Source organism: Drosophila mauritiana, chromosome 2R (assembly GCF_004382145.1).
Source record: "Drosophila mauritiana strain mau12 chromosome 2R, ASM438214v1, whole genome shotgun sequence".
Classification (NCBI taxonomy): domain Eukaryota; kingdom Metazoa; phylum Arthropoda; class Insecta; order Diptera; family Drosophilidae; genus Drosophila; species Drosophila mauritiana.
Window position 1 is genome coordinate 13,995,358 of NC_046668.1, and position 16,134 is coordinate 14,011,491.

At 46.3% G+C, this 16,134-nt stretch overlaps 1 protein-coding gene across 1 annotated transcript in view; it reads left to right on the plus strand.

Moving 5' to 3' along the window:
* The first annotated feature begins 333 nt into the window (after nucleotides 1–333).
* LOC117137850 overlaps nucleotides 334–16,134 on the plus strand; it is a 36,763-nt gene continuing 20,962 nt past the window's right edge. The window contains 1 exon segment of the mRNA XM_033299558.1: nucleotides 334–2,003. Coding sequence (XP_033155449.1) covers nucleotides 1,945–2,003 — 59 coding nt within the window. The 5' untranslated portion in view covers nucleotides 334–1,944.

Here is a 16,134-nt window from a genome sequence, read left to right on the forward strand (position 1 = left end):
GCGGGAGAGGGAGCGGCAGACAGATGAAGACCAAGACTGCGAAAGCATGAAGCAACATTATTCAAAAGAAAGCCAAGTTAAGGCATGCACACACACACACACACAAACCCACGGGCGAAATAAAGAGACAGATACATGGCAGCATAATGCAGCAGCGAGAGAGTGAGCGATAGTGTGGGGGGGTTGGGTGGTGCTGGTGAGTTGGGTGGCAGATCGGGCCAGGCATTAAACATCATTCAGGGACTGCGACGCCGGCTGCGATGCCAGCTGCTACGCCGACTGCGACAGCGACGCCGGCAACAATCACATGCCGACATTCTTTCATTCGTACAACGACCTCGACTTTGATTTGCAGTTTTGGCCAACAAAGAGAGCCGCTTCGGGCCAACACTGAGAGACCCGGCTCGCAACGGCCTCTAGACGACCTACACGCCTGAGCAATGGCCGCGAAGAGAGCGCCGTCGGCTTTCTTCGGTTCGCCGAACGGTCGGCCATAGCTTTGCTCGCTCGCTGGCTGCGAAACTCCATTCATTCGTGCTGCGCGTCTCGCCTGTGCCGGTTGTCTGCTGTCTTTCTCCTGCCTCTCTCTCTTGCCCAGCCGCCTGCCGCCTGCCGCCTGCCGCCCTCCCCCCACAAACACACACAAACAGACTCACACTCTGACAGTGCAAATGTTAAACAAAGACAAAGGCAGTAACACACACAAGCTAACAAACACACACAGAAACAGTAACAAACACAGTGCTCCAGCTAAATAAGTGCAAAAATCATACAAAAATATTCCAGACAAAATAAAATACAAAAAAAAATAATACGAAAGAAAAGTGAACAATCAGCCGAAAAACTGTGGGGCCCAGCCAATGCGTCATTCCCGCAGTCGCTCAATCCGGCAACAAGAGCTATCGCCACAGACACGAGTATTCGCACTCACATTCGCACTCGCACAGTTGCAGCTACAAAGTGCGAACGACAGGCCCAGACATCGCACCCATACACCCGGTTTGGGCATTATAGAACCGAGATTTAGCTCAAGAGATCGGAACTAGAGAAGCTAGCAGGGCAGTGCGGTACTTGAAACAAGTTTCTAGAATTTCAACTACTTCAATAGAAAGTACATGGCGCCTTGGCCCTTGGATACTGAGTATCTAGCTTGAATATGAAACTCCCAACTTATTCGATGACAATGTTAAGATGTCAAGTTCTAAAGTTCAAATGCAAAATGTTTCGGATGAATTAAGAGCAGTGCTTTCATTTAAAGCACTGAAGCAATGACACCTTGTGATAAACCGAATTCCTGCAACGATTTTCGCCCAGTGTAGATTGGCAGACAGCAGGCAGACTGAAAGCGCAATGGGAGGGGCGCCACACAGTTATCAGTCTCAGTCGCAGTCTCGTTCTCAGCCCCAAACTCGGACTCAGTCTCAGTCTCAGAAACTGAAACAGACTTCAAATCAGAATGCGGCTGAAACTGAGACGCCGCTGTCGGCGTTGTCTGGAATTCGTATTGCCCATATGCGAACTCACACACACACACACACACACACACTCACTTAGACACCGTGTGCCACACGCCCATTTGCACACATGGCCAACCGGATGTTGCAGCCATCTTTGTCATCTTTTTCAATCTCAGCCTTGGCTAAGGTCGCTCCTGCTGCCATCCGATGTCCCATCAACCAGAAAGAGACGGGAGCAGAAAGCGAGCGAGCGAGAAAGAGCCGGCTGGCTGGCTGGCGTTGCCGTGAAGTCGTGAATTTATAACAAAACGCTAGACTCGGCGACTCTGACCGACTGGTTTGGCGTGTTGGCCCGGCTGAAATGGTTTTTTTTTATGGCTATAACAAGCAAGCAGAGCCAGCAACAACTGAATCAAAAGCATAAAAATGCCGCAACCCAAAAACCCACTACACAAATTCTGAATGGGCAAACATCTGAATATTCGAGATGATCGAATACGAGGGAGAGAGGGAGAGGGGTGGAGCAGCGGCGATAAGGAAGTGCGGGTAAGCAAAAATAAATAGATATATAAAAACATAACGAATTGTATGCAAATTCGTGTCAGTAAACACGTTTTTATTAAGTTGAATTATTTAAGATTCAATTAAATTAAATTTTGAAAGTAATATACATATTGAATTAGCTAAGCAGCTAAGATTAAAATCCTAGGCAATACGATTAAATCGCACTATTAGCACAATTTTAAAATTCAAGGACTGAAATGCTGACTTGGCAGCCAATTTGCCTCCCATTCAATGCCTAAGTTATTATTTCTGCCACCTATTTTCGATTGCATGTTTGAGCCAGTTGGCTAGCACTGCGCCTGTGGGCGGCCAATTGCCACGCCCCTGCGCCGAGCGTGCTAATGAAACATTTAATTAAGGCATTAAACATCAGAAGCGCCATCAGGGGAGCATAATGAAACCGTATGTGTGTGGGTGGGCTGGTGGTGTTTGTGCACCTGAATCGCTAAGTTAAGTCAAGCCCTGCTGATCAGCGAAATAGGAGGGGCAAAAAAGAGCAGAAGACCCCCGCCACTTCTCAATCCACCCTCGCTAATGCCGTCGACAATTGCCGTAAAAGTTTATCGCCCGCATTAAAAAACCATGGATTAAAATTCAACTTCAAATAAAAGTCGTGCATACGCGAGCCAAGGAGAGAAAAAATTCCCATCTCTATTTCACAAATTTTCTTTTTTTTTGTTGTTTTTTTTTGCACTGCTGCCTCTCCACATTTTTCACTTCGTTCTTTCTTATTCGAATTTCTTTGCTGGTCGCAATTTTTTTGTGCCCACATTTTCCTTCTTTTTGGCAGTTTTTCGTTTTTTGTAATAAAGATAAGAGCTCTACTTTTGCTACCTGCATTGCCTATTGCCCATTTCAGAACCCCCCAACCCCACCCCCAACTTGCCACCGTTGCAAAAGTGTTTGGCTAACAAATGTTGTCCACTAATTGCAGGCGAAAAACATTTTCTCGGCTAACGAATTAAGCGATGTAAATTTTTGCGCTCCCCGAAAATAGGGAAAATGCCATGGGTCTGGGTTAGATTACAAGTTTGGGTGGCGTGTGGGCGTGACACGATGGGCAAAAAGTCAGACAGACATGCAGACAATTTCATATAAAATGCATGAGCATGAAACCAATTCAATAGCCAAAAAATACTAACACACACACACACACACACACATGGGAGCGGAAAATGGTTTGGTTGGCTGGTTGGAAATGGGCTAAAAGGGGGCGGAGGTGCTTCATGTTAACTGCCTGTCGAGCAAACTGCCATCGCACTGAACTCATAGTTGTCCTAGTTGTAGTTGTACTTGCCCAAAAAGTAAAAGACGAGCACGAAAATGGGGTGGTGAGTGCTTCTCTGGGTTTGGGAGAAAGCGGTGAAAGGGGGGAGGGCTGAGAGCAAATTACACGGAGCCAGCGGCTGAACGGCACAGAAAGCGATGCTAACTTATAGATACAAGATACCGACGATGAAACGAATTTGAAACAGACGAAAATTTGCACAAAAAAATTAAAAGAGGAATGCCAGGATGCCGGGTGGTCGGTCCGCCCAGAATCAAATAGAAGCGACAAAGTTTTCAAATTAATTTATTGATACTGCGATAAAAGCGGCAAAGAGATAGGGAGCGAAGGAGCAAAGTGTGGGAGATAAACGTTTTATGGTCCTGGCCATCAGGAACGATGATGAGATGGTGGGGAATTCCAGGGGGTGGGTTCAGCCGGACCCGGTTTAATCAAATGTATTGAAAATGTTTCGATTCCGGCAAAGTTTTTCGAGTCACATGAAAGAGCCCAGGGACATCAAATGATTTTTGATCCTCGAAGGGGCGAAGGATACAAATAGAGGAAAAGCACAGAAGTAGGATGGTGTTAAGAGAATAAAGTTGGGCTACGAAATTATCCAGTCACGTAAGATTATTGAAGAAATTTAAATGAATTGTTAAATAAATGTAACTTTATATCCGACTTATTCTACGCTGCCCAAGTCTTGTATTTCCGGTGTTGCAATGATAACATTACGCATCCGCCGCATTGTCACTGCCACGAAAAGGAAATTTCCTCTCATTAAAAGCCAAATATGTGCTATCACAGCAACGAAAAGCAATAAAAAAAAAACAAGAAATCAGCATACGGCGCACCTACAGTCGCCTCCAGAGGACAGAAATATGTACATACATACATAACGATGAGCCTCACACGTTTATTTATAAGGCCTAACAACAGTGAGCAGCGGTATATGGAATATGCACATACAAAGCATCTTCGACGACATATCCCCCCACAAAATGGATCCCCACATCCGCCCCACCATCGAAACGATACTTGTTCAATAACCGATAACATTTCGCTTCTGCTGACTTTGACTTTGCATCGTCTCATCGTCTCGTTTTGGAATTTGTTGTGCTGTTTTATATTCGGTTCCTAGTTTTGCTGATACCGAAGCTTTAAACGCAAAAAATGCAAATTTTATTTCGCTATTCCGATGGGGAGGGGTTTGGGGCTGGCTCATCCGCTTGCCGCTCTTTCAATGCCTATCTCATCCCGGCTTTAGTTGTGCATTTGAAATTGTTTTGTTTTTTCATTCGGCTTGTGTACTCATTTCTTTCTATTTGTTTTAAAACGCCGCTTACCCCGATTTATTTATTGTGCCATTCATGTTTCTCTATCTTTATGTGTGTTTGTGTCGCCCCTTTGTCTCGCCCCCTCCCCTCCTCCTCTGCAGTTGTGTTTTGTGTAATGGCTGCGATATTTATGGCCAGCAAGTCCTTCGTCCTGCCGACTCGTTTTGGACTCCTAGAACCAGCAACTGCTGCAATTTATGACCATGGCGAGGATTCGGCAACGGCATCGGCATTGGAATCGGAATCGGATTCGCATTTGGATTCCGTATCCCTGGGCTAATAAAATATTGAAATATATATAACAATTTGCATGATATTCGGTTCAAGTTCTCGTGGAGAGTTGAATAAATATGCCATTCCACGCCGATCCGGGGGCAATTGTTTTCATGCTGCACTCTATATGTTTCGCAGCCTTCGGAGTGCAATTTGTGTCCGGGAGGAGGCTTTGATTGCAATTTCAGTTTGTAGCCCGAAAAGCCCTAATTGACATCGATGGCCGGGGAGCTCAGAGTGAGATCCTGGGGAATTGCGAATCCATTACTAGTCCGAGCACAGCTCTGGCTCTAGCTCTTGTCTTGTCAAGTTTATGGCTTGGCATCTCAATTGGCCGAGAGATGCTCTCTTTCCAATTCCCGAATTCCCATACCGATAGTGAGCATTAGCCAAGCCAAAGATGATGCCGGGCCCATAAACAAAGAGTTTGAAATGTTTAGCACGAATAAACGGCGGCTATTTTCATTCGCATTACGTCAACATACGCAGATGTTCCGATTTTAGCGGCCGGCACATATTATACATATGTATGTTGGTGGAGATAGACCCACATGTTTGCCGTTTCGCAAAGCGGCCAATACATAAAACTTGCCATAAACAAACAAAGATTTCGCAACCAGCAACGCGGAGAGAGATTTGCGAGAGCATCTAACCGATTTGTAAACAGAGATCGAGGCGGAACTGCAAATAGCTAGGTGAGATGGGAAAATCGTGGTCAGATTGCGATAGAATCAGCAGCCAGCAGCTTTAAACTCACTAAAATACATGGGTAGCACCCTAAATCAACAAAGTATCGGAGTATTGAACTGTTTCTAGTTACTAATTACAGTTCTTAGCAACTAAGTTCAACATCCATATCGCTGCCACATAGAACAAAAAACAGAAATATATAACAGCAAGAAGCCACTCTAGACACACAATTTATCCAAAATTCTGTTATTATCAGTGTCACACTTGAGGCAAAAAGCAACAATCAATCTACAGCCTGAAGCAACTAGCAACATCCTGACTTCGGCAGCAAAAAGCAAACATCAATCTAGAGCTAGTGGCAACTAGCAACAACAGAAGCAACAATCAGTAGCAGCGGCAAGTGCTGAGAGCAACAACAGGCAACATCCTACACAGTGGTAGCTGCCACATCACACCGGTGGCAGCCATCAGGAACACCAATCAACTCTGTCATCGGAGGCGTTGCTTTAATATGCAGCGGGTTGTCAAAAAGATTATGGCACATAACGACAACACCTGTCGCTGCCTGCTGATTCTGCCGCTGCTGCCGCTGCCGCTGCTGCTGCTGCTGCTGATGCTGGCGATGTTGCTGGTGTTGCTTGGACTGATAACACACGAAGATACTGACGCTCAACAATCTGTTGCTCGGCTGATGGCCTGGTGCTGGTGCTTCCTTTCGACTGTCTCGCATTTAATGTGGCCACATAAATTTTGGGGCAAATCAAAAACGCGTTTTATGGCTTGCCATCGTCGATGCTGCTGCCACTGCTGCTGCTGTGTCCTGACTTGGTCCGAGGGCTAACAAAATTTATTGCATTTTACAAGCATATTACAAACGCTCAGCCCGCACGTACAGAGCTTTACTCACTCTTACCCCCAACCCCCCCTGTTTTCCCTCTGCCCTTTGTTCCGACTCTTCAATTCCCAGCAGCCACATAAAGCGCGTCATGTCCGTGGGCTGTCCGTCCGTGTGTCCGTAATGTCCGTATTGTCCGCTCCTCTGCTGCTTTGCTGCTCTGCTGAGCCCCTCGATTCTTGGTGGCTGCCAAATTGATGCAGACTCAGTGGCGCCAGGAGCGGCAGCCGATTCAGCTTTTGACCATGGTTATGGAGCAGGAGATGTGGAATTGGGATGGCAGAGCAGTCAAGATTGATGGCCCGTTGAATTGCTCGCTCTGCGGCTATTCCCTCGACTTCTTCGGAGCCCGTTCCTCGGTCTTCTGTCTCACCATATGAATTACTCATTGCTCATTTTTGCTGCAATTTATTGTCATTGTTGGTGGCGCGGCTGCCACGTCTGCTGCTGCTGCTGTTGCAGTTCTGATGCCGCTATCGCCATTGCAATTTTTCTTGCACATTCTTTATGGCAAGATGTTTTTCTCGCTAGATTTTTCATGTCGTCACGGGTCTCTTTTTCTCGTCGAGCCAGCGAGCGTGGCCGAGCATATTTCGTCGATATTTACTTAAATGCTCACAAAGGACAGGGCGCTGAGTTATGGTTGCAGGTCCTTGAAGGCTGGATAAGGAATCGCGGCGATCATTGGCGAACATGGCGCGGCAATTACAACTAATGCGGCAACTGCGTGTTTCTGCTGCCGCTGACATCATTAGGCTCATGCAGAAACGCACACATATACAGTGAAGTGAATATGGTACACTGGGGAAAATATAGGCTGAACATTTTAAAGAGCGTAAAATTATTGGGTGTGAAAGCAATGCCTCATTGAGTATACCACTTATGGCATTTCAGCGACCTGTTATTTGGTTTAAATAACGCTTAACAACAAATAATTAGTTCTTTTAAACTACTTGACCTCCACTAATTAAAGCTTATCACGCACAATATAGTAGAGTTTTTCTCTGTGTACTTTCACATACTTCCAGGCTGGCACATCGTTTGACTTTGGCCACTTCCGCCTAGTCCACAGGCTTAATTTCCTGCTCTCGCCTCTCGCACAACATGGCGTATGTGTAATCAAGTGAATGGTGCCACATGCCACACACACATACACACGCGCACACACACTAAAGCAAGTGTATCCACTTCCTTTTCGCTGCTTTCAGGCTTTGCTTAATCACAGAAACTGCCATTTTTCATCAAAGTAATTACGAGACTTCGCTTGCCTTCTTTTTTTTTCTTTTTTCCCCTTCCAGCAACCGCACACACACACACACGCATGCCACGACCACGCCCACCGCCCTAACTGCCTGTTTAAACACTTTGGCAACCAGCCGCCCGTTTGTGTCCATTTTTATGTGGCGTCAAATTAAATCATTTGATATGCATTAAAATTTTATGCACCATTTTATTTTGTTAGCATAGCTGTGTATCCCTTTCAAACCCACATTCCTTTTTTTTTGCTAGCATTTTCTTTTTTGCCCTCCTTTTTACGTTTCGAGTATCCATTTCCATTACTCGACACTTTTATGCCGTGAAAATATTTCGTTTTGGCTTTGCCTACTTTTGAGCGTTTGGCGAATGAATTTTTTATGTGCCACACATTTTGTTAACTGACAAAAGGCCAAGTCGCTGGCTGCATGGGAAATTAATATTGCAAATACCTTTCAGAGGGATTGGTACGCCGAGCTGCTTATGCAGATTTACAAAATTTGTTGCCATCGTTTGTTCCGAACTTTTTTGATTTCGTTCGTTTGATTGTTTTGTTGTTGGTGCCAGCGGAATCCTTTTTACGCCCGCTGTGCACAAAAATATTAACGAGCCAAAGTTCCGTTTGGCAAACATGAAAGGCGAGAGCAAGAACAAGAAGTTCCACCACCCCAGCCAAAAAACTAGAAGATGAAGCTGATTGCCAAAAAAAAAAAAAACAGAAAAAAGGGTTCGCCGTTGCTGGTGGGGCCAAAAGGGGCCAAGTCCTTGGCAAAAACTGGGCCACGCCCATGCCAACAAGGTGAGGCAGGAATTTTTGGCAATGAGTGGCAGCCCTGTTTTGTTTTCTGCCAATTGGCGTGGGTTGCTGCTGCTGCCTCAGCTTCTGCTGCTGCTGTTTTTCCACCTCTGGCTTTTCCAGGCCGGCTGCCAAGAGCCCATGAATTTCCCAGCAAACAAGAGCACATACCCACATGTCCTGCCATTCCTTACGGCCTGGCTGTACGCTGTGTGTGTTTTCTTGGCCAGGTTGTCATAATTTCCAAGTGACCCACACTGCATGTGGTCATGTTTGTTATCCCATACAAGTACACACTCCTTATATATGATTTATGAAAACTGCTGTGAAATTTGTTTTGCCGTGGAATTTGAAACCTTTTGAAAGGCTGAAATGAAACGGTTTTCTCAGTAGTTTGCTTTCCAAACGCCGCAGGTGACACCATTCAAGGAGAGTTCAAAGTTCAACTGTATTAGGAACGGAGCACAAAAAGCAAATTAACGAAACCCGTTGTATTTTTCCGCAGGCTGGCTTATTAAAACAACCTGTTCAGCTGCTTAAACATAAGTGGGGCAAATAATTTCAAGTAGAGTTCGAGTCAATAAAGTGTAAATAACACTGCTGTCCAAAAACGCTGCCAACAGCTGTCAGTCGCCAGCAGCACTACACTTTTCCATTACTTTTTTTCTTTTTCCTTTTTTGGGTGGTGCACTGGTGCAGTGTTGCAAAAGGAGCAACAATGGCCATGTAGACAGCAAAACTCCCACACACACACACACAATTGTAGGTTTTGTTCGCTGTCTTGTCTGTTGCTGTTGCAATCCTTTTTAAGCACAGAATGCAAGCGAAGTTTTCGAGGGGAGTGGGCTGGGCGAAACAAGACCCAGACAATGAGATGTGGTTCCTGTAGTTGCAGTTCTTAGTTTATTCTTTCAATTCCATGTCGAGCATGCGGTTTTCCAGCTCCGAAAGCTCCAACGTTGTGCATTTGCAAGTTTTTAGTTTTTCTCCAACCGACCGACCCACCAACCGACCGACCGACCAACCGTGTACGTCTCACCACCCCCTCAGCTCGTTCGTTTTTATAGACTGCTGCACTTGTCGCAGCCCATTGTCTTGGACACAGACTCCACTCACAGGATCTGCCGCTCCAAGGACCCGACGGGTGGTCTGCCAGGTGAGTTCTGCCCCTTTGCCAGGTGCTTTTCGGGGTTTAGTTTCTGACAATACTCAAAAGAAAATATGGCTGTCGGCGTTAGGTGAAGAGGGGGGGGGGGGGGGGGGGGGGGGGGAGTAAATGTTTTTGTGCGTTTTCATTTTAAGCATATTATGAAACTTAAATGCGATGTAATTTGTTCTTGGTTGTCTTGGTTATGGCTTAGCCCGCTTTAAGGATATGACAGTTTACAGTTCGCTCTTGAGTGCGGTTGACAGGTGTCTCTGTGGGCGGCTGTGTGTGTGGGTGTGCGTCTATGTGTGTGTGCTGGCCGCGTTTTTCGGGCTCTGACAGGAAACCGTTTTCCCGTGGCCATGTCATTGTCCCGTTTTTAGTGCTGTCACATTTTGTCACCTTTGTGTGGCTCCTGTGTCTCTCCGCCTCCGACTATCTCCATCTTTCTGCCTCTTCTCTTCCCTCTCGCTCGCTCGCTATCTGCTCTTGTCGCTTTTTGTTAGCACTGATTATATCGCCATTATTAGAGGCTGAAACCCCCTTGAATTCCCCCCTCATTCGCACTAGCATATTCCGTTGACGTATATGACGTTGTATGCTTGCTGACAGCTCGCCTACGGCAGGCTTTGCCCCTTCCCAACTCCGCTCCACATGCCACCCCCTGCATCTGAGGTGTTAGACACACTGCGGGAAAACGGGGAAGCTAAAAGAGTAGTTCTCCTTGAAGCACTTGAAAAGACCTCCATTCATGCTCAACGCTTATTAGTTCCAAATTTGTTTAAAAGTAAAGGACTGTGACATTTTTTTCTGTGCATTTTACTCATGCCACTGTTTTCCCAAAGTTGCCACTTCCATTCTCGCCATAATTGTTTGCGGTTGGCAGTTATTAATGCGGGGATGGGCGGGAGCGTGGCACGGCTGGCAGCCAGGATGAACATTGACTTCCTGCCTCCGTTGGCCACGCCTCCCTAATGAGGTCATTGCTTGACAATCGCATTTGCCATGCAACATTTGCTGCGATTCTGCTGCTGCTGCTGCTGCGGCTGCTGCTGTTTCACTTCTGATTTGTTGCATTCCCAATGCAGCAGTCGCACTGCATCGCATTGCACTGCATTGCATTGCATCTTCAGCGTTATCCTTCGGCATCGTTGCTTTCATTTCCGCTTCCTATTCGCCGTTCGCTTTCTTTCCTTCACCTCCGCCTCCTCCTGGCCCATGCCCCTCACTGTAGCTGTCATTAGGCGCCGCCCCCTTTCGCCGCCCCTGGTGGCCACATTTCATTTGATTTTAGTTCATTTTAACTGTCTTTTGTCTCGTGTTTTACGCTGCTTCGGCATCTTTTCGCCGCCGCAGCGTTGCTTTCATTAATTTCGCCAGACGCGGGGAAATTGCGGAAGGTGCAGGGAAAACTCTCTCTCTTCTTCGACATAATTTATGCGACAAGGCGTGCAGGAGATAAATTTCAGTCGTTTGCCATTTTTCGCTTGCGTTGTATTTGGTCTAAATAAATTAAAGCATCCTCTGTGGGCCAAAAACGTGGAGTACGGTAAAAGGGGCAAGGAGCTGGCCAAAACTGTAATAGTTCCGAACGCTTTTTGGGGGGCAAGACGTGCTTTGAGCCTGTTGATTAATGCCAGCTCTTAATTGCATCGAGGGGGTGTCACAACAATGCACTCACCGCAAAGAAATAGCGGAATGCAGCATGCAGCGATGATTACTCGCAGTGGGGGAGATATCAGGCTTGTAGGTGAAAAATATATATTTTGGAAAATCTAAGCACAAACACATATTCGATTTTTGAATATTTAAGTTCTTATTTTCCAAAAAAAGTGGTTTACTTTTGACTATAAAAAATAAGTACTATATTATTGTGGCATATTTTCTACCACTAAAATGTATACTTCTGTTTACTCATTTGTCTCTTTTTTTGCTGCTCGACATTATGTTCTTTACTATTTTTATAGTTACTTAAGTAACCATTAACCCATTTTATTACACAGTTATTTAATCGAAGCCATTATACTTTCGTATTCTATTTATTCCTCGTTTCCCTTCTATTGTTTTCTAGTGTGCCCATTTGCATTAGGGCTCACACATGCAATATCTGTTTGACTTCTACCCCAAATAACGAGCTTTTACCCCACCCTTATGGCACTCCCCCTGACAGTCCTCCCAGTTGAACACGCCTCATGCAAAATAGCATTTTCGTGCGTTTGTTAATTAAAAGTGTACATTTTGGGGGAATGGGTTTGGCCAAGGGGCTGCGCGTTGCAGGTGGCAGGTTGCACGTTGCTGGATTGCCGGTTACAACTGCCATCTGCCCTTCGATGCAGCAGCACTGATGCGTTTTTGAGGTAAACCATAAATAATGAATGAAATTAACAGCAGCAATGGAAGGGGGAGATGGGCGGGAAAAGGGCTGGGAAATTCCCCATTTCCCCGGCGTCTGTCACACGTAAATGTCGCGCGTGTGTGTGTGTAAGTGGCTGCCACTTTTCCATGCAATGCCAATGCATTTCCATCCTTTGGCGAACAGGGCCACAGATTCCAAAGCAGATTGAAGAAGGAAATTTTGTGATTTATTGCCGTCGAGTTGCAGGAATTATGGTTGCAGTTGGAAGACATTTTTAACCATTCGCCGTCACAGCTCTGAGTTATGGCCAGCATAAATTATGCACAGTAGCAGGCGCGACGCAGAATCACAATCAGAACTGAGATAAAAGCCGGTCTCTCAAGGAGTTGGCCAATATTGGATATAATCGATTTGTTACCACCTCTACGGAGTGGGCTCATTAATGTTTGTGCTGTCGCTTAGCTTTTTTATGCGGCCATCAAAAGTGCTTTGTGCTCCGTTAGTTACTCTTGCCGATGGCTAAGCTCGCATTTCCGTTTCCGGTCATAAAACTTCATTGGGTTATCAAAAGAGGGGTGGCTTATTTATGCCCTGGCCATTAGTCAGCCAAGTCTTGGCCGGCACATGATTTGCCAACAAAAGATACAAGTTGCAGATACAAGTGCAGCGTAATTCAGCTAGCAGAAGATGCCAAACAATTTATTCTGCACTCATGTCTAAGCTGGCGCAAAAATATTCATTTATTTTTGTTGGCACGACGGCAAGGCAGCAGTCGGAAACCGCAGCAATTAACAAGGATAAGGAAGGGAAAATGGCTGGGAAAAGTTGGTAAAAGTGGGGGGCAAAATGGTGAATGGCTGGCTAGCTGTATAGCTGGCCAGTCAAGTGGCCAACTTTGTTGTGGCTCGCAACTGGCACTTGCTTATCTCGCATCGCTGCATTTTCATAATAAACAAATTTTATTTTATAAATGCTCTCCGGCCCGGGGAAAAATGAAGTCATGTGGTCCGAGACCCTAAGCCCCCTTAAACTCAGAGTCGTACATACTCTATGTATATTTGTATATATATACGTATATATACGTATTTATATGGGGGCTTGTCGACTGAGACGAGAACTAATGTGCGTTGCACTGGAAGACAATGCCAGGCAGTCAGCCAGCCCCAACCAACCAACCAACCAGGCAACCAGCCAGTATCCTCCACCCATATCCTGGCCACATTCTCTCACAGTTGAGCAAGCAAAGCAATTATTTATATTTTTGGCTGAGCATTTCTCTCCTGCGGTTTTTCGGGCTTTCCATGGGAGGGAGGAGTACCTTAGCCCACAGCTCGAAATTAAAGTCACACATCGCAAGGAGCTGCACAATAAAAATGTGCAGGCCACGCAAAACGTGCCAGGATATTCAAGTGGCCAGGACATCCATGCAGTTTATGGCCGAAAAACGAAGGCCCGCTCTGACTTTGGCCTGAAAGTAGTTTTCATTGTTTTCCCTGCCCTCGGTTTTATGTGCCATTCCGGCGCTGTACTGCCCTACGTAGTGGTGTCCTGTAGACGACGTCTGTTTTGTTGTGGCCACAAGCAACAAGGACTTCTAATTAGCACACTGTCAGCGGCGGTTGGATGAGGGGGGTTGGTGGTGCTGGCGGTTGGCAGGACAATGAGACGACAAATGTGCTTAAATGGCCGAGTTGTGGACGCCACTAAAAACTCAACTAAAACTAAAATTGCACGACGAAAGAACGCGAAACGGAAACCACAAACTGGCAAATGGCTGCCACTGCTGAAGGACATTACCAGCTTTTTGGGTCCTCTCGCTTCTGCACACATGCTACCTTTTTGTATGCATAGAAAGCGGCGGCTTTGAGCCGGCTGGACAAAACCTTTAAGAATAAAAATGGAAAAGCTACGTCCTCTAAGCGCCTGATGTCCTGCCGTTCTCCTGCACTCCTTCGGCACGGCTATTATTATGGGAATTTTCATTCTGGCCGTCTCGTTTTCCACTCGCGTTTATTTCCATTTTGATTGCTGCTGCTGTTTTTTTTTCCTGTGTATTTCGGGTTTTTTCCTCGAGCCACCACCACTACCCGCAAATGTATGCAACACATTTCGTATGCAATGGCCGCGGCAGCAAATCCGCAGGATCGTCAAGGGGCTGAGAGTAGGAGAGCAGTCCGCGGGCAGCGGCGGAGGCACGGGCACGACTGCCACTTCCGTGCTGGTTGGCGGAAATGGCGGCGTCAGGTCGCCAGCAACGACACCCAGGGCCAAAAGTGAAATCCGAAGCGCCGCTGGAAAACACATGGAGTCAGTTGGCAAGGGCAGTCGGCAGGACATAGTAGGAATGAAACCAGGACAGACCAGACCAGGCCAGGCCAGGCTAGGCCAGGGAAAGGGTTCCAGAGACGGCCAATTGAATGTGTGGCTCTGGTTTCAAGTGCCGCCACTCAACTAGCACTTATTGCATGCGACAAACGACAGCAGCAGGCTCACAGGACACGAATGCGAATGATGATGGGATGGTCTGTAGATTTTTGGAACGGAAGGCAGGAAGCAGGCGGGCAGGAAGATGAGGACTCTGCTCCGGATGCGGCCGCAAACTTTTGTCGTTTTTTCAATTTCAATTTTTCACTGAAGTGCCCGTCGTTCTCTCTTTCGTTCCGTTGGCCTATCCTTCTCTGTCTGCACTTAAAGCAGTTAGCACGATGACCATCATTGGCATATCCATGTATGAATTCAAGCCCATTCTCCGGCACTAGGGCCATTTGCTGCATATGGCGCTGGTTGCAGGGCAAGGCGTCATGTAATTGTTGAACGGTGCAGGAGCAGCAGGACGAGAGCTGCGAAAAGGATCCGCAGAAGCAGTTGGCATACACACATTATGGTTACGCAGCGTTGCGATGAGGATTTTCGGTGCCTAAGCGGCCGTGAAGTCAGAAAACAAACAGAACTGCAGAGAAAGGCACAGATTTAATAAAGTAAATCGAGTTTTTGGGTAATCTAGGCACATCCAGTTCTGGTTTGGGTACTTCAAATTGAGGGTTATAAGCACTGGTGTCGAGTTACAAAATATTAAAGTCTGATGGGTTAGTCAGCAAAAAGGTTGGATTTTGGGATCATACGAAATAGTTTGAAATCCTTTAGTCGATCTACCACAAGCTCTAAACATATTATTTAAAAAATTGCAATTTAAATACCAAGTTTCTAAGTTAAACTTAAGTATCCAGGCCAAGCCTTTCTCCACACTTACGCGTATTTCAATAATTTATATACTTTATCCAGTTAACGAAGCCCGCAAACTTCTTAGTACTTTGGTAATACCCCGAAAGTAACTCCCTTTTCCGAGCCACGAAATGTCGGTGGGATGGGCACTCACCTGGTGTCATAACTGCCAACTGCAGACGTTGGCCGGAGTGCGGTGCTCCGTACGGCAGACTGCAGTTATTACGGCCGTAAGCGTAACTGTTATCTGTTTTTGTGCCCGGACCCGTTTTCGTGTTCGTGCTCCTGTTTCCATTTGGGAAATTTCAGAAGTTCGTTGATTCGTTTCTTCTTTTTTTTTTTCACTATTTTTTTTGCTGCTGCTGTGCCCGTTCTTCTCTCATAATTTAATATTTACAAAGTGGAGCGGAGCTGGCAACAGAAAACTGCAAAATAATAAAACGAAATTACCAAAGGGCCCCAGAGAGGAAAATGGGGCGCAGGGCAGGGCAGCTGCAGGAAATCTGCGCTGTGCATTAAAAAACGCTTAGGGCAGCAACTTTGTCGCCTGCCAGGCGACTGTCCAGTGTCCGCAGTCCAGTGTCCTGGGTGTCCAGTGTGTCCAGTGTGTCCAGTGTGTCCAGAGCCCAGTGTCCTGCTGGCTGGCATTGTTCATTGACAGTTTGGCTTCCTCTGCCGAATCTGCGAACTCTGCCACTCTCTCTCTTGAGAGAGAAGGAGAGAAATTGGGTTCTGTACCCTTTTACCCGCTGAGCCTGTCGTGCATTTTCAAATTTGTTTGTTTTTAATTAATTGCACGCGCGCCGGCGATGACGATGTGGCCGACAACATAGCCAGCAGCAGCAGCAGCAGCAGCTCATATGTGACCGAAAT